We start from the raw sequence: 27,766 nt of genomic DNA on the forward strand, positions 1-27,766 counted from the left end.
TGAATCATGGGGGTGGTATACCCCATACTGTTCTCATGGTAGTGAATAAGTCTCATGATATCTGCTGGTTTTATAAAGGGTTTCCCCTTCACTTGGCTCTCATTCTCTCTTCCCTGCACCAAGTAAGATGTGGCTTTTGCCTTCCACCATGATTATGAGGCCTCCCCAGCCACGTGGAACTGTGAGTCCATTAAACCTCTTTATCTGTTTATCTTTATAAATTAATGCAGTCTTGGGTATGTCTTGATTAGCAGCGTGAAAACGAATACATGAATCCTGAATGTCATTCAAACAAAGCTCACGCCCAGCACCCCCAAGTCTCCACCCCTCCCACAGCATTTATTAAGCACCTGCAGCATGACAGACCCTGGGTTCTGGAAAACCGAGGCTTTCTACTTCAGTTTGTTTAATTTGCTCCTGGCCCTCTCATTGCTCTGCTCCAAACTCAACCCCATCCTACGGGGCCCCCTGAACCCTAGACGTGCCTGGAGTGAAGGTCCCTGAGCAGACATTGTTATATTCCTGTCTGTTCTGCACAGGCCAATGGACCGTTGAGGCGGTGCTTACATTACCGGTGGTGGGTGTCCAGGTTCTTGGTGTCTTGAACAAAGAATTAGGCAAAATACACAAACAGGAAAAGAATGAACCAAGAAAAGCAGAGACGTACTGAGATTTAAAGTACACGCCACAGGGCGGGAGTGGGCCCAAGCCTAGGGGTTCAAGAGCCCCATTACAGAATTTTGGGAGTTTAAATATTCTCTGGAGGTTTCCACTGGTTACCTGGGGTATGCCCTATGTAAACGAAGAAGATAAAGTTACAAAGTCACTTACTCGGCATAGCCCTGTGGAGAGGATAGTATCTGTTATAGCTGAAGTGTGAATGAGCCTTATGATCCCTGCCTCCAGACCCTATTTTCCTGCCTCACTTACAGAGCAGGCCACAGAAGCCAGAGAAAATGCTCTGATCCCAGTGCTGCCCGTCATGGGTGGAAATGGAGGGATGGGAACGGAGGGGCAGTTTCATCGCTTTCCTGAGCCCAGGGGTCCTCTAAGTGCAGAAGGAGTCACACGAAATGGTCTCTAGGGCTGTCTCTGAGTTCTGACCACTGGGGTCACTCCCCTCTTCCCTCTCGATGACCAGTGAGGACAGGTCTGGGGGATAAGCACACATGTTCATTTTGGCTGAAAGGAAAGTCCTTGAGGGCATCGTGGGGTGTCCCCAGCAGGTTCACTCCCCTGGGGAAATTCCTGTTCTCTTGGACACATATCATCAGCTTTCTTCCTCCATCCTCCCTGGTTATCACTAGCAAAATTGCAACAGTGCAAAATAGAATACTGTGCAACATTTTGACGCCTCTGTTTCCAGTTCAGCAGAACCTTAAGGCAGGTGGAAGACTGACTTGGGTGGTGGTGGAAGGAAGGGATAGCTGCTAGTGGAGAAGTTTCCCAGGTCTGCCACGAGAGGGCACCTGCCTCACAGAAGGGCCAGCCTGTGTGACGCACCAGCGCAGCCAGAGGACCTGCGCTGTGTCCACTTCGAGAACGAGGACCCAGTAATGAATTAGAAATGCTTGCACCCACCCAGCCCTACTCTTACAAAACTCTGTGTGTTGGTAAAGCCTCTCTCTTAAGCATGAGTGAAACTGATCTGCCTCTGGTAACTTAGTAGCTCCATGTCGACTTGCAGGTGCAAGTCAGCACCTGGGAGAGCTGTGAAGGACTGCCCAGCCGCAGCTCCTGACCCGGGCTTGTGAAATGCCTACTGCTCTGCAGACACCCTCTCTTAGAAATAAATTATTCAACTTCCCGAAGAATTAAGGATTATAGAGTCCGAGAGTCAGAAGAGATACAGGATGAGGGAGTCCCGAGGGGAGGGGGTGGTTCTGCTGGTCCAGCCCCCAACCTCACCAAACAAGCAGCTGTGCAGCCTGGCCTGGCGCCTCCACTGCCTGGGAGCTCATAGCTCTCAGGGCAGCCATGGCACCTGGGGGCCCCTCTGTAGAAAGTACCCCCATTCCCCACACTGATCATCTAGAATGTGCCTCCCCAGAGGATGTCACGCCTTGGTGCTCACACCTCATCTCTCTCATTGCCTGTTGGCCTTCTCTTTCCCAGGCTTGGGCAATCCTGATGCTTTAAGGGACACAGTGTCCGGTCCTCTCCTGCCCCATCCATCCAGTCCATTGTTCAGTTTCCTGCCCTTGAGCCTGCCTTGGTCACATGGTGATGGAGGTCAGCAGCAACACTGATTAGGAGCCATGGTTCTCAGACTCAGGATGTAAGGATGTGGCTCGAGCCTCCCCACCCCAGGCTACACCACAGAACTTCAGTGAGGACCCTGCGGTCTCCTCCGTGGTTAGTATTCTGCCTTCTCTGCTGCATATGCCACTCCTCCAGCCACAACCTCTGCATGTAAAGTCCCACTGGGAAAACTCTTTTTTTTTTTTTTTTTTTTTGAGTTGGAGTCTTGCTCTGTCACCCAGGCTGGAGTGCAGTGGCATGACCTGGGCTCACTGCAACCTCCACCTGCTGGGCTCAAGCGATTCTCGTGTCTCAGCCTCGTGAGTAGCTGGGACTACAGCACGCACCACCACACCCAGCTAATTTTTGTATTTTTAGTAGAGATGGGGTTTCACCATATTGGTCAGGCTGGCTAGCTCTGAAATCCTGACCTCAGGTGATCTACCCACCTCAGCCTCCCAAAGTGCTGGGAGTATAGCGTGAGCCACCGTGCCCGGCCTGGCAACCTCTTGTTGACTGGGTCTTGTGTTTTTCAACTCCGTGCCAGGTACCCACCCAGTGACTCGACACACTGGACACTTGACCAGCGCACATTAAGAGTTAGCACCGTGGGCTTTGCATTTGGTTCCATTTTTTAAAGCTTGTTCCCCTATTTTCCTCCAGTCTCTAGGAAATCACCAGTCCCTGTTCTTTTGCTCATCCCTACCTGCCCTGCCAGAGGGCAGCCTTAGCACTGACTGCTCCATGGAGTCCTGCCTGCTGCTGTTTTCAGGCTTCTTCCCAAAATACAAAACAAGGCAGAGCAGTGTCCACTAGAAATGAGTTTATTACAAACGGAGGAGGCAGGGCTTCGACAGGACTCACACACACGACACGACACTCCTGCTCCTAAAACACTGGCTACGTGACGGGACATTACAAAAACCAGGAAATAAGCTTCTAGATGCTCAGCACGTAGAAGTTTGAGAAGAATACAGAGCAGGGGAGAGCTGCAAGGCAGAGTGATTCTGAGGGTGCAAATCCCTTTCCCAATACGAAGAAGCATCCTTCACCCGTCCAGCTCAGGTGCATCTGAGGGCGGGGCTTTGTCTTCATGCTGGAAGCCAAACTGCTCTCACAGCTTCTTGCTAAATTGCCATGGGCTAGGAGGTAAGCAGAGATTGTGACTATCAAGTCTGGCTACTGAGCACTCAGGCACAGTCTGTCGTCCTGTGGCTACCTGCGCACAGGGGCAGACAGTGTGAGTGCATGTCTACGGGCTGGACCGAAAGCTCCGTTAACCCGGGAACTGGGCGAGGCGGCGCCGAGCCTGCGTCAGCCGTGCAAGCCGCTCCTTCAGGAACTTGCGCTTGTCGCTGGTGTCGCTCCGCTCCTTCAGGAGCCAGCTGTAGGTGTCCTTGTCCTGCAGGAGCTGCAGCATGGCCTTCTGAAGCTGCTGGCCGAATGTCTGGAGCACAAAGAACTGGATGATCAAAGGGATGTGGCTGGAGATGCGCTTGCTGGCCTCCTGGAAGGAAAGAACAGTTCACCAGAGGGTGGAGGGGACAGCGTGAGGAGGGGACTCGGACCTCACATGTGCGCATCAGGGGATTCAGATTCTCAATGAGGGAGACCCTCACAGGGCAAGGGTTTCAAACTCATCAATGTCCTCCATGCTGGAGCAGAGAGGAAGCAGGTACCGTGCAGAGAATGTCCCGGCTATGAGTCATATCCCACCAGCGTTTCCTGACCATTAAACGGGTACCTCTGATGGAAGGGGGCAAAACATGCTCTATCAAGGTAAGCAGGCAGATGGTGCAAAAACTGCATTTCCAGACCAGCCTGGCCAACATGGCGAAACCCCGTCTCTACTAAAAATACAAAAATTAGCCGGGTGTGGTGGTGGGCGCCTGTAATCCCAGCTACTTGGGAGGCTGAGGCAGGGAATTGCTTGAACCCAGGAGGCGGATGCTGCAGTGAGCTGAGATTGCGCCACTGTAGTTCAGCCTGAGAAGTACTGTGAAATACAGGGCAATAGAGTGAGACTCAGTCTCAAAATAAATAAATAAATAAATAAAAAGCATCATCTCAGCCCTACCTGCAATCAGCATCTGCATTTCGACAAGATGCCCCGGAGACCCTACGCTGAGTGGGGTCTGAGAAGCACTGCTTTCAAGCATCCCAGGAGTGGAGCAATGGAGACATCTGATAAACCAAGAGCTTCCAATTTGTTTTATCTCCTCAGGTTTTCACACATCCCCAGGGCTCTCCCTGAGCTGTGTCTGTGTTCACTCCTTCCTTCCCCAGGATGAATTAGATCGTACTTCATGTTATCTGAAACATGCAGCATCAAAGTATGTGTCTGAGATAGCTTCTGTTTAGTCAGCTACCATTGCATTCCAGTGCTGCACTAAGGAACCTGTTGTAAACCAAAAATAAAAACCTATGTCTCCCAACTGACCCAACAGACCCCCTCTCTCGGCCAAGTGGACCTCAAAGAAACCTGAAAATCTGAATTCCAGGCCAAAACAGGAAGAGAAGCCAGGCCCTTCAGGCCCTTTTGGAGTTTAGGTTGAAATTGAGATCAGAAGACTGGCAAAAAAAGACTCTGTGGCAGTAAGATGCCACATTATAAAGTCATGCAACACGGGCGTTAAGTCACACATGCCCTGCAAACCAGAAAATCTCCTTAGGTGGGATTTCATGAACTGAGAATAAAGTGGCTTATTTTCCAATCTGGCTCTGATATAGTGTTACAGTGAACCCCAAGTTTCTCTTCAAAGAATCACTGTCAGTATGTTCAGCTGTTATTCTTTAATTCTCTATTTTAAAGTTTAACTTCCTTGTAATTCTGATAAACAACCTTCTCCACCGGTTCTAATCAGTAGTTCACATCTGTTCTCCCAGTCCCTGGCTCCAACCTGACTCATCGTGGTCACCTGCTCCGGTCACCTGCTTTGACCTAGGTCACCTGCTTTGACCTAGGTCACCCGCTTTGACCTAGGTCACCCCTGGCTACCTGCTCTGACCCGCCCATAACACCCACCCTACCACTCCAGCTCGGACCCCTGCTCTCTTTAAAATAGTCAGTCGGGATTAGTCTAGCTTGTGTGGTCTACCCTAGCCAATAGGGGAATGACACAGCAGTAGGGGCGACCCCCGTCAGGCATAAGTGCCCCTCCCCCCTTGTCCAGGCTTGTGGCCACCACGGCTCCCTCAGTGAGCCGCACCTTCTGTAGAAGTAAACTGCCTTGCTGAGAGGACTTATCTTCAAGTGCTATTTATTTTGTGGCATCAAAATTTTACTTATAACAATAGCAACACAAGACAAATAGCAGGCACTAAAGGAAATAAAAATATTTTACCTGAAAATATATTTTTTGGACATATTTTTAAATGGCTGTTACAGGACCAACAGATTGAAATGGCCCTGCCATGTGTTGTTGGGGGGAAATTTGCACCTGTAGAGAATCTCCACTAATGCAGTCAGACCTCTCCCCTTCTAGACCTTCCCTGAATCTAGGTGAGATTCAGTGAGAGCCTGCTGCCTCTAAGGCCCGAGAAGAAAGATTTCCCATCCATTCTCTCCGAAGGCTGCTACCTGGAGTCTTCATCTATGTGACTTTGGCCTCTAAAACTGCCCTTAACTCAGGTATTTCTTTCTACTGATGTCAAGTCTGTAGACAAAGCTGAGCTCTTTCAACCAATGGCCAGCCAGAAAAGTCTCTGAACCCGCCTATGACTGGGAAGCTCCCCTCCTTCAAGGTGTCCTGCCTCTTTAGGGAGGACAAGCACACCTCCCTTGTATTGATTTATGATTTTACCTACAATTCCTGCCTCCCTAAAATGTATACAACGAAATTTCATCCTGCCAGTCTCAGGCATACTGCTTCAGGACCTCTTGAGACTGTTCCTGGAGCCATAGTCCCTTGTATTTGGTTCAGAATAAACTTCTTTAAAATATTTCAGCAGAGTTTGGTTTTTCCATTAGCAATCCATTAATATCATCCACACTCATCTCCTGGAATATGCATTAGAATCTATGAGGAGACACCATTTTGCAAAGAAAGCTGAGGCTCAGGCCCAGATGTCAGTGGCCCTAAGCCACCACCTGTCTGTCTGTCTGAGGTTGAACTGCTTCTGTGGAGGTGATATGGTTTGGCTCTGTGTCCCCACACAAATCTCATCTTGAATTGCACTCCCATAATTCCCACATGTTGTGAGAGGAACCCCATGGGAGGTAATTGAATCATGGGGGCAGTTTCTCCCATACCGATCTTGTGGTAATGAGTAAGTCTCATAAGATCTGGTGGTCTGATAAGGGGAAACACATCGCTTGGCTCTCATTCTCTCTTTTGCCGCTGCCGCCATGTAAAAAGTGCCTTTTGCCTCTGCCATGATGGTGAGGCCTACCCAGCCACGTGGAACTGTGAGTCCATTAAACCTCTTTCTTTTGTAAATTGCCCAGCCTTGGGTATGTCTTTATCAGCCGTGTGAAAATGGACTAATACAGGAGGCTAACAAGATGGGAACGCCAGAGCTGACCAATGCCATCTACAGAGACAGCAAGACTGAAGAGAGAAGCATTCAGAAGAAAAGGCACAGAATGGAAGCTGCCATCCTGAGCCCTGAGAAGACGCACCTGGTGATAGGCCATCAGGTGCTGAAAGATCTCCTCCATGGACGACTCTGCGGAGGAGTGCTCAACCATCATGGTAACTAAGGATTTCTTAGACTTCTTTTCTTCTTCCATCTCCTTCTCTCTGACCTTCTGCAGTGCACCCCTGTACACCTGGTCCTGGCAGTAGACAATCTGCTCCATCTGGAAGTGGAGGCGGATCTGCTTCTCACTTTCCCTCTCTTGTTCTGCTCTAATGTCTTCGATTTTGGACTACGGTAAAAGAAAAACAACTCAGTTTCCCCCAAGACACAAATTCCCAAGTCACCGGGAAGTAGGTAAGAAGTCTGTAAATATCAGGTCATCCAGTAGTAGCCCTCTGGGCCGTGCCCTGGTGTATCTAAGGTGGGTTTCTAGCCCTGGCTAAGGGTCAGAACTTCTGGGGAAGCTTGAGTCACAGATGGGCCAGACCCCCATCCCAGGGCCTGGGGACCTACGTGAGCTCCGCTTTCAAGCCCCATAACTCAGCTTCTTTCTTTTCTCTTTTAGGAGCTTTTATATCTGATGGCAAGGATTGTCATAACCATCAGAAAATCCACAGGGATGAGCAGGAGAGCCAGGGTTAAGTCAGACAAATTCTGTTTTATGTTCCTGGGGTTTAGAGGAACTAGGTGACAAAACCCGGGAGGAGAAGCTTCACCCCTGGACCCTCCAGGCCTTGACGAGGGCCACGGTGCACAGCGGCAGGTGCATCCTGAACGTCTTCCTCCACATCCATCTCAACCTTCTGAGGAAGGCCTTATTAGTCTCATCTTATGAATGAGAAGCCAGAGGCACAGGCTGGAAGCAGTACATCCCAAGGCCTCCAGCTGGTGAATGATGGGGCCAGGCTCCCCATCTGGGCTGGCGGCCCTGTTTCTAAGAGTGGCTAAGTCTGGTCTCTTGGCCCAGCCTGTCCTCCAGGCTTATTTCCTGTAGGCTCTTTCTTCATTCCAGATAGAAAAATTCGATTTTTTTTTTTTTTTGAGACAAAGTCTCGCTCTGTCACCTAGGCTAGAGTGCAGTGGTGCAGTCTTGGCTCACTGCAACCTCTGCCTCCTGGGCTCAATCAATTCTCAAGTGTCAGCCTTCCAAGTAGCTGGGACTACAGGCATGCGCCATCACACCCAGCTTATTTTTGTGTTTTTAGTAGAGATGGGGTTTTGCCATGTTGGCCAGGATGGTCTCGATCTCCTGGCTTTAAGTGATCCACTGGCCTCAGACTCCCAAAGTGCTGGGCTTACAGGCTCACCATGCCCACCTGGGCCAGAAAGATTCTATGCATGCAGCTTCCTCAGTGAGTTTCTGGATTTGGAGCCATTGCCCTCAGATGTGATAGTCTTCTCTGCGGACTGTGGATCTCTTGTTCTATGAGTTTAAGCACCCTCCCCTTCACTGCTTTTAACCAGATCACTGGTAACACTGGAAGATGCACTAGTGAGTGATGTTATTTGCTGCTCTAAATGTATACAATGAAGTTGAATCATTCTAATCCAAGAAATATGTTTTCTAGTGTCAAGCTGATTATTATTATTATTATTATTTTAAATAACACATGGTTGGTTTTACCTTGGCAGTTCTGTGGAGGTTAAAAAATTCTTCAAAATTTTTTATAGAAACATCTGTGAAAGCGAGCCGGACCATATCTAATCAAAGAGAGAAAAATAGTTCAGTATTAGTAGGATCATTTGTGCTCTTCCTAAGATGCAAAAACTATGAGGAAAAGTGTTATGAAATAAAATTTCCCCTCTCCCCCTTCCCTTCCTTCTTCTCTCTGCTGTGAAAAAGGAAGGCATGCTCTTTTTGCTTAATAACTTGATGGAAGAATCTTAAAAGCAAATTACCCTGGAATACATTTATTTGATATTTAAACTTTTTATCCTAGTTGCAAAGAATGTAATTTCTGTTAAATTATAAATATTAATATTTTATAATACAACCTAATATAAGTCAAATCACTCTTAAATATATCAATGGAATTTGAATGTCTACATTATCCATATGAAAAAACCCAAGAACAAGTCTTAGATTAAAAAATATTTAATAAAAATAGACCGGTAAATGTCAGTAAAGTGTATTCCAGAGTTCTTGGTTGACCTAAGGAATGGGTCATAAGAACCCTGATTTATAGACAGTCTGTCAGAAGTATGGGAGATCCGGGACTTGTAGTTCGAGACAGTCTTATGGGACTGAGCCCTTACGCTGTGGGGTCCGCACGGACTCGGGGTAGTTAGTGTCGGAATTGAATTGTTGTACACCAAGTTGGCACCTGGAGAACCAGACATTGGCTTGTTGGTGTGGGATGTGTCCCACCCCAGGGGGAAAGCGCTGAAGTTTGGTGCTGGCTGCTTTGGTTCCAACCCTTCCCTTTCTTAGAAATCAATGCCCAGAGGCGAAACTGAGCACTCACCCGTCACGGTGTGTAGCATGTCCACAGCCGGCTCTTCCAGCGCCTTGATTTGCTGTTTTACGATGGTCTCAAATGTCCTGTAATTCACAAATCCTGGCAGCTCTCTACCACGATACTGATTTTCAAATTTCCGGATTTTCCTACTCATAATTTCATGGCCTACAGCAGGAAACAAAATGACTCCAAATTATTTTACAAAAATAATTTTCTAAACACAATACCATTCTAGGTTTTCTGAAAATATAAATGGCAAGAAAAAGTGATATGAAATCAAATCTAACTGGGAAACTGAAAATATTCAGGAATTGTACACACACACACACACACACACACCCCAGAGCTCAAGATAATTTTCCTTAGTCATCTAAAGGAGAGTGTAGAGCCAGGTACGATGCCACACATCTGTACATGCAGAAACTTCAAATACGATCCATTCTTATATTCACAAAGTTGTGCAACCATCCACAGATGTAACTCCCAAACCCCACGCTCATCGGCAGCCACGTCCCACTTTTCTGTCCTCAGCCACTGGCAACCACTATTCTGCTTTCTGCCTGTCTGGATTTGCCCGTTCCAGCCATTTTCTATCAGTGGAGTCATGCAGGATGCGGCCTTTGGACTGGCTTTTTTCACTCAGCGTGGCATTTTCAAGGTTCACGTGTGGGGTGCCATGGGCCAGCACTCTGTGCCTTTCTGTGGCTGGAAATATTCCAGGGCTTGCTGTTATGGGTTGAGTGAGCTGTGCCCTCTTCAAATGCCTATGATGAAGTCCTGACCCCCAAAACTCAGAATCTGTGTTTGGAGATAGGCAGAGGTAATTAAATTGAAATCAGGTCACTAGGGTGGGCCCCCATCCCATCTTCCTAGTGTCTTTCTAGAGGAGATGAGAACACAGCAACACACAGAGGGGCCACCAGGTGAGGACCCAGCGAGAAGATGCCATCTGCAAGGCAAGGAGAGAGGCCTTAGAAGGAACCAACTCCACCTCCAGAATTGATCTTGGACTTCCAGCCTCCAGAATTGTAAGAAAATAAATTTCTACTGTTTAAGCCCCTCCCCAAGTCTGTGGTCCTTTGTTACAGCAGCCGGAGCCAACTGCCACACACACACAAACACACACACACACATACACATACACACACACACGCACACACACACACACACACACACACACGTGCGCCAGTTGGTTGGTCAATTCAGCAGATGGTCGTTTGGGTTCAGTGATATGAAAGGGAGCAAATGTGGCTTTAGTGTCACTAACTCCTTTTCCTGGCCATCCTCCCGCACCCCACCCTCATCTGTGTCAGGCTTACCACACTACTTGACTCGTTGCTATGGTCTAAATGCTGGTGTCCCCTAAAAACTCATATGTTGAAACTTAATCTCCAGTGTGATGGTATGAAGAGGTGACAAGTCTCCAAACCAACACTATCAAATTTTTCTTCCATTTCTTCTAACTTCGAATCACTAGAAATTAAAACTGTGCTTTTCTTAAAGCCCAGAAAACAGAAGCTAAACTTAGATGAACTTCAGGAGAATGCACACCAACTTACATATAAACAGCCTTCATGACTGCTGGTATATACACTACTCAGAAATTTCACTTTAACACCTGATTCAAAGCATAATCCAGAAAAATCTGTCAGATTAATCTGGAGGTACTTCAGAGGCTCTAAAAAAAAACTAGTCTCTATGCTACTCCAGACATTAACCTTGGGGAGGACTGGGTTATGAGCACGCTGCCCTCATGAATGGAATTCCAGGCACACCTTGTTTCACTGCACTTCATACTTTTTTTTTTTTTTTTTTTTTTTTTTTTTTTTACAAATTGTAGGTCTGTGGCGACCCCATGTGGAGCAAATCTATCAGTATCATTTTCTTCAGTAGTGCATGCTCACTTCATGTTTCTGTGTCAGCAATTTTTTAGCAATAAAGTGTTTTAGAATAAAGTGTGTACTTTTTTTTTTAGGCCTAATGCTATTACAGCATGGTACAAACGAACTGTTACATGCACCAGAAACCAAAACATGTACGTGACTTGCATTATTGTGATACCAGTTTTGATGGTCTGGAACTGAACCCACAGTATCTCTGTGGTACCCCTGTAAAAAAGGGGTCTGAGAAAGCTTGTTCGTCCCTTATCCCATGAGAGGACACAGCTAGAGCCATCTTTAAAGCAGAAAACAAGCTCTCACAGACAGCAAATCTCCTGAGTCCTTAAGAATGGATATTCCGCCTCTGGAACCATGAGCCATCAGTTTCTACTTTTATAAATTACCCAGTCTCCGGCATTTGGCTGTACCATCCCAAAGAGGGGACTAAGATACTCACTTGCTTGAAAATTTTTTTCAATGACTATACTCCATTTGCGGAACTCGTTTCGGAGTTTGGTAAACAACCGGACGTCTTCCTCCCCCACAGTCTCCTCCCCTTGAATGAAAGCAGCGATGTCCTGATTAAAGGCATTAATTTTCTGTCAAGAAGAAAAACACCGGTGTAAGCGGAGAAACTTCCAACACAAGTGTCAAGGTCGTTTGGAGGCTGTGCCTATGTGGAGGGTGGGGGGTCATTCTTTGATTCCTTATGGGGCACTGTAGATCAGGGGGAAGAAGAGGTTTTGGCACCAGAAAGTCCCATCCCACCCGTTGGTGCCTTAGGGATCTGGATGATGCTGCTGACTCCACCCCACACCCCGCTCCCTGCTCTGCCGCCCTCAGCCCCGGCCTGCCCGAGTGCTGCTGATGGATGGGATGTCTTTGGATCGGCCTTGGGGGAGTAAAGAAGGAAGTGTGGAAGGCCCAGCGCCCCTTTTATGACCCCGACATCTGCTTCTCCAGCTTGATGGCGCTGGTAACACTCACGTCTATCAGGAAGAACATTTTTTCATTTTCATCTTCCGGGATGTCCACACCATACTTCTGTAGCTCCTCTGTTATTTTCTGGTGACTCTCCTTGATTTGATTTTCTAACCGGGGCATAGATTTCTGAGGAAAATGGAAAGAAAATAATGGGAATGTGTAAAGATCAACAGGGGATGGAAGGGAGGTCCCGGGCCTCCCTCTGCAGAGGAGCTGCGCGAGCCATTAGACTTCCCGGCTTCCTCTAAAAGGAAGCTTTTCCAGACCCAGGGGGTGGGGAGGGGGCACATGCTAGGGGCACTGTTTTCTGCCCAGGTCTTCCCCCTTCCCCACTCCTGTAACCACAGCCTCATGAGTAGCACTGAGGCACCCACTGTGTGTGGGTCCTGGGCCCTGGAAGGGTGACCCCAGGGGCAGTTCCTCCTGTGGTCATATTAGGTAAACTCTCTGTAGGGAGGCTGGAGAGATTCACTTGTTTAGTAAGTTCTGAAAAAGCGGCTTTTGGAGCAATTTGAGAATCAACAATTTTTACGTTGTTTGCAATCAATAAAAAGTGATCAGAGACTTAGGTTTCTAACAATACTGTTGACGCCACGTGCTGGCTCACCCTTCCACGGCAAACATCTAAAAATGCCGGCTGACATGTGAAACCACACCTTTAAATGTATCAGTGGGCTGACAAGTTAGTGAGGGGCACTCAGAGGCCAACCCCAGTAACAGTGGCCACGTAGGGGCTCAAGAAGAAGGTAGCAATGGAACCTCGCTTAGCCGCAAGGTAAGAAAATGCAAACATGAACCTATGAGGCTCACTTGGTGCAGAGGCAAAAAATCAACCCCCATGGGCTTGCTGGAGATGGAGAATCTAATAAAGATGCATCCTCTTTCTGCATAAAGTGGGACCCCATAGAGCTCTGCGCTCATCACAGTCAGCTGGAAACAACCCCATTCTGCACCTGCATTCCTGGGGACTGCGTGGAAGACCTTGTCCTCTGGTGCTGAGTTGAAAATTTGAAAAAGGCCAGCCTAGCCAACATGGCGAAACCCTGCCTCTACTAAAAACACAAAAATTATCCAGGAATGGTGGCATGTGCCTGTAATCCCAGCCACTCAGGAGGCCCAGGTAGGAGAATTGCTTGAACCCAGGAGGTGGAGTTTGCAGTGAGCTGAAATCACGTCACTGTACTGCAGCCTGGGCAACAGAGAGAGACTCTGTCTCAAAAAAAAAAAAAAAAATTGAAAAAGGAAGAGACTACATTCAGGCAGATTTTAGAAAGAACCACTGCAGAGAGCTTTTACGAAGCTTTTAGAAGTTAAAAAATATGCTCATTACAATGACTAAGACACTATAATAGTGGCTGGCAATGACAAAGGAAGAGTTAGTAGCATGTGCATAAGACTTTTATTTTGGCCCAGTAGATACAGTCTATCGGCACCCCCAGACTGTGGTCCCCTGAAAAGCAATATCCGTGTCACCTGGGGGCTTGCCGGAAATGCAGAATTTTAGGCCCCACTCCAGACCCACAGAATCTGATCTGCCTCTTAAGATCTTCAGAAGATCTGTGTGTACAGTAGTGTTTAAGAAACCAGCAAGGTTCAGCTCTGTGTTCGTAGTATACTTTTTAGAGAACCCACAGCTCTGCCTGTGCTTACGCAAATATGTGTGATGAGCTCGCTGGTAAGCTTTTCTGCCAGGCAGGGAACCGTGGCCTTTCCTTCCTCCAGCAGATCCCTAGAAGAGAACACAAGATCGATTTCCACCTTGATGTAGCCAGAACATGCACGTCTGCCTTCTGCTGTTGGGGAAAGTCAAGGCAAATTTCAATTGCTTACCACTGGATGGAACATCTTGTAATTGGTACCCAACAAATACTCAGAACTGGATTGAATAGGATTATGGCTGAACTTTAGCAACCTAGGATATTTCAACAATGATACGGAATGAGCCCTTCTAGCTGATATAATAAATGCATCTCATAATATCTGACTATAGAATTGGTCATCACAGAAATACACAGACATGTATAGATACGTTTTTATAACACATACCCCCTTCCATTTGTAATACGTGTGAGTAATCATAATGGACACAGGCATAGTCTTCATACGAATACACCGAAGCATATTTAGACACATGGGTGGAGTATCACTGAACAGAGGAGACCGCGACCTTGCCTGAGATAAGAACTTAAACCATGGGCTGCCTGGAGGATGGAAGCCAAACGTCTTGTCACTCGATCCAAATTTGTGCTCACAGGGCAAGTTATTCCAAGGTTGCCCACACTTTACAGGACATTTTAGGATACAGGCAGCAGAGAAGCATGAGTTTCTGTGCCTTTTTGTGAGAGTATACTCATACCTAAGCTTCAGTTTCTATGTCCATTTTTAAAAGTTGTGTGATAAAATACATACAGCATAAAATTGACCATTTTAACCATTTTTAAGTGCACACTTCAGTGGCCTTAACTACATTCGCACTATTCTGAAACCATCACCACCATCCATCTTTAGAGCTTTTCATATTCCCAAACTGAAACAATGGCCCGGTAAACACCACCTCCCCATTCTCTCTCCCCCAGGCCCTGGTACCCACCATTCTTTCTGTCTCTATGAATCTGACTACTCCGAGGACCTCAGATAAGTGGGATCAGACAGTATCCGTCCTCTTATGACTGGGTTCTTTCACTTAGTATAATGTTCCCAAGCTTCAACCACGTTGTAGCCTGTGCTGGAATGTCCTTCCTTTCTAAGGCTGAATGGTATTCCATCTTATGTTGCATTGCTTTCTGCATCCATCTGTCCCTGGACACCAAGTCACCTCATCTTCTGGCTATTGTGAATGTGCAGAAGGGCATGGAAATTTCTGTTTGATATTCCTAGAACTCTGATTAATGCCTCTCTGTAGAGTTCTGGGAGAATTGAGTACAAGAATGTTTACAATGCTACATAGTCTCATTATTTTAAATCTTACCAACTTATCAGTCTTTTCCTTTTAAAAAATTTCACTTTGGGCAGGAGGGATAGAAAGGTCTTATAAACTATTCACCAACCTTTTCTTCTGGGATGCTGATTGCTTTTTTTTTTTTTAACATTTAACTTTAAATTTCAACTATTTTAGCATAATGGGGTGAGATTTAACTTTAGACTTCAACTATTTTGATATAATGAGGTAAGTAAGAGCAGTATTTGAATTTTTTCCCAAATATTAAATAATTATCCCGCCGGGGTAGTGGCTGACGACTGTAATCCCAGCACTTTGGGAGGCTAAGGTGGGCGGATCACCTGAGGTCGGGAGTTCGAGACCAGCCTGACCAACATGGAGAAACCCCATCTCTACAAAAAATACAAAATTAGCTAGGCATGCTGGTGCATGCCTGTAATCCCAGCTACTCGGGAGGCTGAGGCAGGAGAATCAGTTGAACCCCAGGAGGTGGAGGTTGCGGTGAGCCAAGATCATGTCATTGCACTCCAGCCTGGGCAACAAGCAAAACTGTATCTCAAAAATAATAATAATAATTATCCAACATTATTAATTGATAATCAAGCTGATACAGTTCATCATTTTGTTTGAAATGCCGTGCTTATCATGTATCAAACATACATATCGGAGTCTACTTCTGGGCTTTCTACTTTTTTTCTATTCTCTTCTATTTATGTTTTTATAAAATATAGTTCCAGCACCATGCTATTTAAATTATTGTACACTGTTGTCTCCCTATTTTGATTGGTTTTTAGGGTTATTTTTTTCCCAGTATTTTGTGATCCCCTTTCTATTCTTCAAGGTGAATTCCATAGTCCTTGCTGGCGAACAAGCATAGTCACACACACACTCCATGCATCTGTAGGGTGGCCACCACTTTCCTCAGGGAGGACTGACTTCCTGGGCTTGCACTGATCCTTGATGAAACCCAGGTGAGCGCACCTGAAATATGGGTGGCCCTCAAAGAAGACCTTCTCTCTCTCCAGGGCTTCGGACAGGCTCAGCTGGTCCTGGATCTCCTGCTGGCCCCGGCACTTGACGATCATGTAGCCCTTCTTCAGGTGGAACACCAGGTTCCGCACCACGTCCACAACCTTGTCTTCAGTTCCTTTGTCCACCAGATCAGGCTTCGTCAAGATTCCTGCAAGCCAGATGTTTTTGGTGGGACAACGTGTCCAGTCACAAGGCAGAGGTGAACGAACAACTGCTCACGCTCCGGCCTCCCAGGGTTTCCTCCCCCTTTGCTTGAGGGTAGCCCATGGCCTCCGCAGATCCATGGGGCCAGCGGAGTCCCATTCCAGGAAAGAATGCCAAAGCAAGCCGCATGAAGGCAGGGGTGCCCCTCAGAACAGCGTGTGGCTCTCCCCAAGCTCCTTTGTCCTGTGAAAACACACTTGACCCCTAAATCTTGAATCTGTAAAGTCAGATTCACTGATACTCAAATATCTTCCTTCCTTCCCTTCTTTCCTTCCTTCCTTCCCTTCCCACCTCCTTCACCACATTCTGTTTGTCCCTTTAGTTATGGACATTTGTGTTGCTCCCACCTCAAATGCATTATTTATGAATACCATTTGCTTCCTGAGTTTGCCCTGCTTCTGAGCCTTCTGTGCCTTTCTGAGCATATAGATAAGGGTTACAAGAAACCTTGTCAACAAGAGCCAAAGTAGCTCATTTCACTTGGCCTGAGTGGGCACCAAACCTGCCCCTTAGCAGGTCTTAGTGGAGGCAGGTCCCCACCAAGCAATGCGGCAATGCCCATGCAGACTTGAGGGACACTTCCCCACTGGCAGACCACCCACCACATGCAGCCTCCCCCATTCTCACCGATGGTCCTGTCTCCCTCGGGGTCCACCTCCTGGGCCATGCTCAGCGCCTCCGTGGTGGCGATGTCCACGTTACTGGGGACTACCACCAGGCTGATCGTCTCCTGTCTCTGGATGTACTTCTTAATGAGTGACTTGATCTGTAAGGAAATGGGAGGTGACCAAAACAAATACATAGAGTATGGCAAAGGCAAAGGCAAGTGAGAGGTGAGACAGGTTCTGACCTTGTGCTTGCTTTAGGCCCTAAGAGTCCCAGGGGTATTTCCCCCAAAAGAAGTAACTCTGGAGAAGTGAACCAATAAACCCCACCCTGGAGGTACCTCCCAAGCTGGAATTATGAGAAAATAAGTATCTGCAGCAGAAACAGAGCTCTAGGCTCAGGGAAAACTCTGAGGTTTCAATTAATTATCCCCTAAGACCTCAGGTCTGATGGTCACAGTGAAAAACAATGGCCAAAAAAACCTGCTTGACCCCTAAATCATTAACCTGTAAAGTGAGATTCACTGATACTCAAATATCATTCCTCTTTCTTTCTTTCTTTTCTTTTTTTCAGGCTCTTCCTCTGCTGTCCAGGCTGGAGTGCAGTGGCACAATCATGGCTCATCACAGCCTGCCTGGCTCAAGCAATCCTCCCAGTGGCTGAGACTACAGGTGCACACCACCATACATGGCTAATTTTTTAACTTTTCTTTTATAGAGAAGGGGTCTCACTATGTTGCTCAGGCTTGTGTCAAGCTCTTGGGCTCAAGCAATCCTCCTGCCTCAGCCTCCCAAAGTGCTGGGATTACAGGAATGAGCCACTGTGTGTGGCCCATTATACTTATTTTTAAATTTTTATTTTTTGAGACTGAGTCTCTATCACCAGGCTGGAGTGCAGTGGTGTGATCCCGGCCCACTGCAACTTCCGTTTTCGGTTTCAAGCAACTATTCTGCCTCAGCCTCCCGAGTAGCTGAGACTACAGGCGCGCACCACCATGTCCGGCTAATTTTTAAAATATTTTTAGTAGAGATGGGGTTTCACCATGTTGGCCAAGATGGTCTTGATCTCTTGATCTTGTGATCCACCTGCCTCGGCCTCTCAAAGTGCTGGGATTACAGGCGTGAGCCACTGTGCCTGACTATACTTATTTTTAATGTTCTCTCTTCACACATAAAACCCCTTCCTAATACACAGCATTTTAGATACACTACAGAATGTAACTATAACCAAAAATGAGTCATTGCATAAAACACAAAACAAATACATAGAACACGTTTCCAGCTGTGCCTGTTCGCTTCACTTTCTCCAAGGAAGCTTCCATCGAACTCGTCAGAGGAGACCGTGACCAATGGGCTCTCTAAATTCCTCACTCATACCTCCAAATACCAACTCTCCACAACTCAGCGCTGGACTCACCATTACTCTAATACAGTAAAGGTATTAGAGTCTGAAATCTGACCTTAAACCCGATGTCAGCAGGCTGATTGCCCACAGCCACTCTGGTTATTCCAGGAAGGTCTATGAGAGTCAGATCTGGGACATCTCGGGAGCTGATCTCCAAGGTGATTAGCTCATGACTGATTCCCATTCCTTCCCCGGCAATGGTGTTCTGGGCTAGAGAAGAGGGAGAGAATCAAGCACAAACAGAGCTTAGGATTCAAGGATCTCATGGCAATGAATACTCTGAAAGCCTCTTCTACTCTCTGCGAGTCATGGATAAAAGCACATTTGGAGCAGATTCAATTTTCTGTGATTGGGACTAAAGGGATCTCAAACGATAACCAGTGTTTTCCCTGCTGGTGGCCAGAACTGTGTGTAGAGAGACCTTGTGAGAACATCACTTTGAGTGACACCCACTTAGACCAGTCCAAAGCTGGGCAGAGGCAAGGAGTTCTTCCCGGTAGCATTCCTACATCCTTCTCATCGCTGTCAGCAGGGAATTAGCAACCAAGCAAAATAAAAACAAATACAAATATATGGAAATTTCTAAAATATAAACTGGAAAATTATATGGGAAAATGTGCTTATTTTAGCTAAGCACTGGCTGTTAACATCCCATCAAGAGATTTTATTTGGCTTCTTTCTCCCTAAAAATGAAAATTTTAGGATATGAATTTGTTTCATCAAATTGTTGGCTAACACCACTTTACTCTTTTCTACATCTAGAATGTCTTTCGGGGATGTTTGCTATCAATTTAGAACTTAGGAAATAACAGTGGAACATGTGACATGTCTACGAATGTTTCCCCCGATATCCATGTACCTGACACGTGGTCACGAAATCGGGTTCTGGCCAACAAGCCATGCGAAAATGTCACGTGCAACTTCCAGAAAGTGTGTTTAAAAGTGGAGACATGCCCTTGCCATGGTCCGGAGACATGGCTTGAAAGTGGACTTGTTAAGTCACAGGGGGCCTTGGAAACAGAGGCCACACCCAATGAAGAAATGGGATAAGCATAAGTCTTGGTTCCTGACACTGGAACCCCCAGTCAGCTCTGGTCTGCCCTGCTCCAGACTTATATGACAGGGACAGACAGCTTCTACATTGTTTAGAACACTGCATTAGCAACTCGCCTGCACAAATGGCATCCACATTCCCTTCCACCCCTGTACACATACTACTTTAGAGGGTAGCTTTGTCACTTCCACTGACAGAGAATCTGTCCCTTGAAATCTGGCTTGACCATGTGACTTTCTCTAAGGGGATGTTACAAAATGCGATGCCAGGAGAGACTGAAAGATGTTACATGTTGTGTCTTGCCCTCTCTTGCTGCTGGGAACCCCTCCACCCACCACATTAAGAAGTCCGGCTTAGCCTTCTGGAGGGTGAGCGATCACACAGAGAGAAGGCCTGGTCATTCCAGCCAAAGGCCAACCTGGACCATCAGCCCCAGCCCAGCCAGCCCAGAGAAGAACTGTCCAGCCAGTCCACTGAATCATGAGAAATGAAAACGGTGAAGCCATTAGTTTTAAGATGTGTTTGTTACACAGCAAGGGCTGACTAACACACACAGTTATTTTGAGTTTTCTGCTGCAGGCAGCCAACCTCATCCCAACTAATACAAAATCATGGTTTGTCAGTAACATCATTCATCTTTTTATAAACAGTCAACAAATACGATTAATGCTCCATCTTTACAAAAGCTAAACCTGTCCCTTCCTACTGCTGGGCATCAGTTCATGTCACTTCAGTACCCTCCCGGTGTGAATGAAATGTAACCATGTGACACACTAGAAGAAAATGTAAGTCAATAGGAAGATGTTACCCATGTGTCTCACAGTGGCTGCTCTGTCAGCTACTCTGCCCTGTCTACACTGCTGTGTTGTTTCTCCTTGCAGACACTTCAAACTGACCTTTGTGGTTTGCATTTGTGGAGGCCTGCCATGAGTTAGCCTAAGCTGGGATTATGCAATCACAGGCACTCCCCTTTCTTAGGAAAAGGGTGTTGGTTCTGAGTGGGGTTCAGTGATGATCCAGTCCACAATATAAAATGTGTTGTACACAAGAACAGGGAGAGGAGCTCCCTCCCCCCCCCCATCTGGCTCCTCTTCTGCTGGATCTAAGTGGGGAAGTCCTTGAATGAGGGACAGATCATCCATATTTGGAGACAAGTTTTATATTTTAAAAATCACATTATTCTAGATACTTACATAATATGCAATACACGGTGGGTGTTTTTGTTTGACAGGATCTCACTCTGTTGCCAGGCTAGAGTGCAGTGGCAAGATCAAGGCTCACTGCAGCCTCGGCTTCCCAGGCTCAAGCAACTCTCCCACCTCAGTCTCCCAAATAGCTGGGCCCACAGCTATATGCCACCATGCCCGGCTATTTAAAAAAAAATTTTTTTTTAAGAGAAGGGATCTCATTATGTTGCCCTGGCTGGTCTCAAACTCCTGGGATCAAGCAATCCTCCCACATTAGCTTTCCAAAGAGCTGGGATTATAGGCACAAGCCACTATGCCCCGCCAGAAACAAATTATTGCTCTCAGATGCTGAGATCCAAGCGTGTTGGTCATAATGAGATAAAGGAAGAAGTACAAGGAACTGGGGCCTGATGTGCAGGAGAAAAGATTACTAAGGGAACAGCACAGGCCCAGGGAGGTGGGAGTAGGATCAGTCACAAGCAGACCCCATGTGTGTCGAAGGCTGGGCCAGGCATCCAAACAGTGGTACTCACCTTTATTAACTTCCTTTTCTACCTCTGAAGCATCCGAAATCTCAGTCTCGAAGTCCTGGTAACTGACCTTGCCTTTCCACTCTTCTTCATTCACAAGTTTCTTCAGTTTCAGCACCAGCGGGCATCTGGTCACAATCCCTAGGAGGCCATGCCCACATCAGTGCTCCACTGTGCTCTTAAGAGATCTACATAGGGCCTTAGGCCCATGGTTCTCAGACTTGTATACAATCATCTGGGGAGACATTTAAAACTGGAAACTTTCTGGTCTTACCCTCTGATATGTGGGGACCTCACACTGTGTCTGGGTGACCTCAAGAACATGCATTCTGAATATGTAACCCAGGTGAGTTTTTGCTCACTAATGCTTGAATGCCACCACTTTCAGCTTAAAGCCTCATCCCAGTGTTCTGCCATTAGCTCAGGTGGCAAGCTATGTTGGGAAACCCCCCAAACTTACATTATCCCCCTAACATACACACTCTACCCCCTATTAGGAAGGCATCCGGCTGCCACCAGGCCACTTACCACTGTCCTCCTAATATAAACGCCTTCCAAATCCTACCTACCATGCCTGACCTGCAGGCCATGCAAGACCCATCCCAGGCCTTAACTCTTTCTTTGAGCCCTCGCAGATATAGTTCTGAACTGGGGAACCCAAATGCATTTATTCAGATCCTCCACAAACTGTAGATTACATACAGCTTATGTAAAAAAAAAAAAAAAAAAAAAAAAAAAAAGTGTAATGGGATAGTGTTATAAAATGGTGTTCTCTCCAAATTCTTACATTGAATGCCTAACCCCTAATGGGACTGTATGTGAAGATAAGGGCTTTAAAGAGGTAATTAAGGTTAAACGAGGTCACTAGGTTCGGCCCCAATCCAATATGACTGATGCCATTATGAAGGGCAGGAAGAGACAGCAGAGATGCTTGTGGGCAGAAGGAAGGTCGTGTGGGGGAGCAGTGAGAAGGAAGCCACCTGCAAGCCATGGAGAAAGGCCTCAGGAGAAACTAAACCCTGATGTTGGACTTCCAGTCTCCAGAACTGTGAAAAAATAAGCTTCTGTTGTGTAAGCCCCCCTGCCTGTGGTATTTTGTTATGGCAGCCTGAGCAGACTAATACAGAATGTAAGTTCTTACCGTTGCCTCTGGGAAGGGCGACTCCCGACAGCGCCTCCAGCACAGAGCTCTTGCCCGAGCTCTGGTCCCCGATGACGGCGATGGCCGGCAGGGCCAAGTCCTGCTCCACACCCAGAGCCCGCAGGGAGTCGATGAGGTCGATGCAGGGGCGCACCTTCTCCTCGTACTGGCTGTACAGGTTGTTCTCGGCCGCCTGGAGGAGGCAAAAATGGAGGATTCTTCACGTCCTGCAGATCCTGTCCCCTCCTTTCTGTTACTGCCTCACCTCCAGAGGGTCCCTCTATCCTGAGGCTTGCAGTCATCACGTCCTCACTTTTCTTTATAGTTTTGCCACCTATATGTTTTTCCCACAACGGTATATTGCTTATTGCTGCCTGTTTAGGAATTTTATGTAAGTGGAATTATTCTGTATATTTTTTGTGTGACTTGATTTTTTGGTTCAATATTGTTCATCTGATGCAGCCATTTTGATGCCTGGAACTCGAGTTCATTTATTTTTACTACTGTATAGAATTCTGCTGCATGAACGTACCACACACCAGTATGCATTCCACCATGACGGGCACGTGGAGAGTCGGGGTTTTGCTGTTATAAACAGTGCTGCTATGCACGTGGCTCCCAGGGGGGATGTGCAAGAGTCTCAAACTCTAGCATGCAGCAGAATCACCTGGAGAGTCTGGTAAAGAACAGGTGTTGGGCCCTGCCCTAGAGTATCCAATTTACCAGGTCTGAGAGTAGGAGGCGGGGCTGATCATTTGCATTTCAATCAACTTCCCAGGTGATGCTGATGGGCTGGTCTGGGGGCCATACTTTGAGAACCACAGTCTATCCCCAGAAGTGGAACTGCCAGATCACAAGACACACTCTGTTCTCCTTGACTGGAAAATGCCAAGCTGCTTCCAAAGCAGACGAGTATGAGTGGGTGAGAGTTCCTCCTTCCACACCCTGACATAATTACATCTCTTCCAGCCAGGCAAGAGATGGCTGGTTGTCCATCTCTAAAATGGGAGTAATGGTCTTTGCTTTATATGGCTGTTATGAGGAGTAAGTGCAGGGAGTGTCCAGGCACCCAGAGAGTGCTCAGTTTTTTATTACCGGGGATCATTGGTATGTTTCAGGCTGGCTCCGTTTTCCTAGGCAATGTTAAACATTTTTTCAAACAATATTTTTAAAAGTTGAAGCATGTAGAAAAATAGAGAGGACCGCCACCTTCCCACAACCGGATACCGCTGTTTACATTGCTCTGCATTTCCCTCCCTTGTGCAATGGTACATGCACCCATCAGCAGCTCAGCCGGTGTCCCCGACCCCAGCAGCACGTGACCCACGGTCAGCTAAGGCAACGAGTCTACACTTGGCTGTAAGTTGGCAAGCAGAGGGTCAGGATCTGTGTCCTGGCATAGGAGAGGCGAGAGGGCAGGCATCTCTGGGCAGCAGCGCCACTGTAGAAAAGGGCTGCCTCGAACGGCACAGCTCACATCACGTGGATAACAACTTTCAGAGAGCAACTTACCGAGGCCAGATTTTTCTTGGCCACATTAGCATCTCCATTGAGTAATAGATGGTGTGATTCAGCAGCTGGATCAGCTTTTCCGACTCCCACTTCGGAAAGAACCATCTTCCTTCTTTGTAAGTTAAGCTTAAGATGAAGCAGACGCATATTGAACAGATAAGAAGCTGGTACATTCAGCCACAGAACCAAACTCACCACCAGAAGGGAAGGCCCATGGGGGCAGGGACTCTGACTAGTTGTTCATGGTGATGTCCCCAGAGTGTAGAAGAGTGCCTGGGACAGTGTGTGCTCACTGGCTTTACTCACGGAAAGAGAAGCAGAGGGACCCACAGTCAAGGTCAGATGAAGACAAACGCTGCCTCCCTGCTCAAGGTGCTTCAAGAATATGCCTCTGTTCCCCAAAATATTTTCTAAAACTAGGTATCTCCTGTCATCATTTTAGGTTAAACTTCAAAAAATGTTTTCAGTATAAATTTGAATAGTTGCAAAGGATACAATTTCTGGTGCAATTGTGATACAAACTTTACATTTAAAGGCTGGGCAAGGTGGCTCACACCTGTAATGCCAGCACTTTGGAGGCCGATGTAGGTGGATCATCTGAAGTCAGGAGTTTGAAGCTTAGCCTGGCCAACAGGGTGAAACCCTGCCTCTACTAAAAATACAAAAATTAGCTGGGCATGGTGGTGCATGCCTGTAGTCACAGCTACTTGGGAGGCTGAGGCAGGAGAATCATTTGAACCCAGGAGGTGGAGGTTGCAGTGCGCCAAGATCGCACCATTGCATTCTGGCCTGAGCAATGGGGTGAGACTCCGTCTCCAAAAGAACAACAAACAGAAACAAAAACTTCACCTTTAAAAATAAAATTGTTATAGAACTGTTTCCAATATAGCCAAGGGAATCCAAATATTATGGAACTTTGATACCCAAACCTTTAGTTTAAAAAATGTGTGAGCTCTAAATCTTTTATGCTCTTTCTTTTGATCATCAATTTCATATTTTCATTCTTTTCCTCCAACAAATGTGGGAAATAAAATGTCATTCATTTTACTCTTGAAAGCATTTCACTGTCCTATACTTGTCTGCATTACAAATACACGTGTATATATTTGAAACTCATTTTTAAAATGTTCTAGGACCACAAGTGCCTAAATATGAAATTTTACGGTGTCTAATGATCTTGGATAAAAGTAACTGAAAATCTTTCTTTTATGACTCAAATGTTATAGAAAATAGCATGCACCAACTTACCTTCAATATAGTTTCCTTCAAATAAAAGTAACGTCAACAAGTTAGATGGAATCGCAGAGCTTTCTCCTGCACCTTGAAATCACGCAAAAGTATACAAGTAAGACCCAAATCCACCCGAGAGAACCCACCCACCCAGAGTACTGTACCCAGTCCCGTGGCTGAGAATGGTGCAAATGCAGGAGGGGTGTGCTTTGAAGCCAATTCCGATTTCCCAGAATCCTTTCCCCAAGTTTTGACTATTTTAACTCTAAGACAGATGAACAAAGCACAGAGCTTTGCTGCCAATCTGCTGCCTGGATCAATAATCTGTGAGGATGCTCTTCCTGCTTCTCCTCGCAGGACTCACCGCCCCCCCCCCCCCCCGGGCCATGTGATCTTTGTCAATACCACGGGGGTTGAAGGGACAGATTGTTAAAACAAAACCCCTCATTACCCCTGCCGGTCACCCTGCTCTGTGACATGTCTAGCTGCACACATCCCAACCTGAGCCAACGCCATTTCTCCTGTCACACTGGAATTCACAGAAGCACCTAAGTCAGGAAGGTTGGGAAGCCCTGCCTCGGGTTCATGCTGCCTTGGCTAAAGAACACATCCCCAGGCTGGGCACAGTGGCTCACACCTGTAATCCCAGCACTCTAGGAGGTCGAGGTGGGCAGATCACCAGGTCAGAAGATTGAGACCATCCAGGCTAACATGGTGAAACCTCATCTCTACTAAAACTACAAAATATTAGCCAAACATGGTGGCACATGCCTGTAGTCCCAGCTACTTGGGAGGCTAAGGCAGGAGAATTGCTTGAATCTGGGAGGTGGAGGCTGCAGTGAGCTGAGATCTGAGATCACGCCACTACACTCCAGCCTGGGCGACAGAGCAAGACTCTGTCTCAAAAAACAAAACAAAAAAAAAACCCCAAAAATAAAAAAACACATCCCTGACACCAATACTTAAAACTATCTTTTTTGTCTCCCTTCCCCAGGTTTATACCCTTCCAGGGCAGGCATCCTTGTTTGATTTGGAAAGAGAGAGAGGGATGTATTCCTTTTGTAAGGTAGGAGTGGGATAGTTATAAAAGGCAATCTATTTTAAAAGGTACTTACATGGAACCTGACAATCTGGGATTTATCCCCTAACACTCCCATGTCTTTGGAAAGACCTCATGTGCCCAGGGCATCCCAGGCTCAATATCAAAGACCGTCACTGCATCTGCCTCTCAGAAGTGCCAGTCTTCTGGGCTATGGCTGCCTCAGTTGGCCTTTCTGCACCCAGACAAGTAGCATCATTGAGACCAGGACTTGTACCTCAGCTCAGACCCCATAGAGGAGCAGGGATGGGAGGGAGGATTCAGCGCCCTTCCTCTCCCAGAACCCCTAATAAGGACCACCCACTGCCTACTTCTGGGAAATGCCTAAGATGCAGCAGTGTCCAACATCCCCAGCATGACCCAGCGTAGTTTTCAAACTAATAGTCTTGCAGGACTGACACCTCTTCTGAAAGCGTTTTTCCCCCCAAACCCTGCTAGTATTTAAATGTTTTAGGGATGAAAGAGAGAAGATCCTGCACTTTAGCGCAAATGCACTGCTACCTACCAAAGCCCCTGAGCTGGGCGAGCGGGTGGGCGGCAGGGAGCGAGGAAGGCAGCGGGAGGCGTGTCCGCGGCGACGCTGGGGCGATTCCTGGCCCGCAGCTCCGGTCCAAGGCTGAAAGATGACGCAGCCATTTTAGGAGCCATTAGGGATTGACGCCGGGGCGGGGATAGCGGGGTGGTCAACATCACTCGACCCTGCCTCCAGTAACAAACGTGATTTAAAATTTGACCAAATAACTGGGGTAATCCCCCAATTGCCCATCTGGGGAGTCACCGCTGGGAGTGTTGGTGCGGTGGGGGCGCAGGTCTCAGCCGTGCCCGGGCTCCTTCTGTCACCCCCGGGACTGTCCTGCCCCCCTTCGTCCCCCGCACCCACTCCACGGTCCCGGCCAACTACGCTGGACCCCGAGGGTGCGTTCGCACCCCGCGCCCAGCCTGGGTGTCCCAGGCATCGCATCCCCTGGGAGGGCGAAGAAAGAGCAGCGGGCAGGGGTCTTTCCGCGCACGTCCCGCCTCGGCCCAGCTCGGAACCCGCTTTACTCAGCAGGACCGGCGAGGACTCCTTGGACCTGCCCTCCCCAGCGACCTCCGCATTCTGACTCGGGTTTGCTTTCGCGGGATCGCGGGAAATAGAAGTCCGCTGACAGCCGGGGTCGGCGTCCGGGTGGCTCCCGGCCCGCGCAGCCCCGGATGTGAAACTCTCCCCCCACCCGAGTCCCCGCAGCCCCCCGTCGGAGACCTGCCCCGCCCCTTCACAGCCTCTCCAGCAGTGTGGCCGCGGGCGCGGCGGGTGTTTCGGGTGAGTCCTCAATCAGGAGCCCGGGCAGCCTGGTGGGAATGAGAATCAGGCGCGCTCCGAGCCGGCCCGTCCGCGCGCCTTGTTGTTATTATCGTTGTTAGTTCCGAGCAGCCGAGCAGGTGCCCCGCCGCGCCCGAGCGCTCGTATCCGCAGCGCACGCCGCCTTCCCAGTGCCCTTCTCCGCGCTCCGGCGCGGTTACTGCGCGCGGAGCCCAGACGCCACACTCACCGGTCCCTGCGCAGCGCTGGACTGCGGGTTCCCCTTTCGCCCCGCCGCTTTTACCCCGCGCCCGGCCCCGCCCCGCAACGCGAAGAAACGAAACTCACAGACCCGGAGCGGGAGGCGGCTCCTGGTGCAGAAACGAAACCTAACCCCGCGGC

At 47.7% G+C, this 27,766-nt stretch overlaps 1 protein-coding gene across 3 annotated transcripts; it reads right to left on the reverse strand.

Moving 5' to 3' along the window:
* Window positions 1-441: 441 nt before the first annotated feature.
* MX1 (MX dynamin like GTPase 1) lies at window positions 442-27,710 on the reverse strand. 3 transcript variants are annotated; one of them, XM_032276827.1, is made up of 16 exons: window positions 27,615-27,710; window positions 26,588-26,698; window positions 25,002-25,073; window positions 23,754-23,879; window positions 22,242-22,434; window positions 21,104-21,241; window positions 18,385-18,539; window positions 16,947-17,085; window positions 16,065-16,263; window positions 13,796-13,874; window positions 12,149-12,271; window positions 11,619-11,760; window positions 9,288-9,446; window positions 8,447-8,523; window positions 6,863-7,111; window positions 442-792 (listed from the first exon to the last, which is right to left on the reverse strand). In XM_032276827.1, exons 4-16 carry the CDS (start codon window positions 23,856-23,858, stop codon window positions 457-459), a joined length of 2,094 nt encoding a protein of 697 aa, XP_032132718.1. In that variant the 5' UTR covers window positions 23,859-23,879; window positions 25,002-25,073; window positions 26,588-26,698; window positions 27,615-27,710; the 3' UTR covers window positions 442-456. The 3 variants fall into 3 exon arrangements, with proteins under 3 accessions (XP_032132718.1, XP_032132719.1, XP_032132720.1); XM_032276828.1 differs by lacking the exon at window positions 27,615-27,710 and adding an exon at window positions 27,187-27,277; XM_032276829.1 differs by lacking the exon at window positions 442-792 and adding an exon at window positions 3,050-3,748 and having other exon boundaries at window positions 27,615-27,706.
* Window positions 27,711-27,766: the final 56 nt, after the last annotated feature.

Source organism: Sapajus apella, unplaced genomic scaffold (assembly GCF_009761245.1).
Source record: "Sapajus apella isolate SASKATOON/1434 unplaced genomic scaffold, GSC_monkey_1.0 scaffold8, whole genome shotgun sequence".
Lineage (NCBI taxonomy): Eukaryota > Metazoa > Chordata > Mammalia > Primates > Cebidae > Sapajus > Sapajus apella.

Coding starts and splice junctions, on each gene's coding strand:
- MX1 (XM_032276827.1), bottom strand. CDS start 23,858: ATGGTTCTTTCCGAAGTGGGAGTCGGAAAAGCTGATCCAGCTGCTGAA. Junction 22,435..23,753: donor CCAAGAAAAATCTGGCCTCG/GTAAGTTGCTCT, acceptor TGCCTCCTCCAG/GCGGCCGAGAACAACCTGTA. Junction 17,086..18,384: donor CTGCTGACATCGGGTTTAAG/GTCAGATTTCAG, acceptor ATTTCCTTACAG/ATCAAGTCACTCATTAAGAA.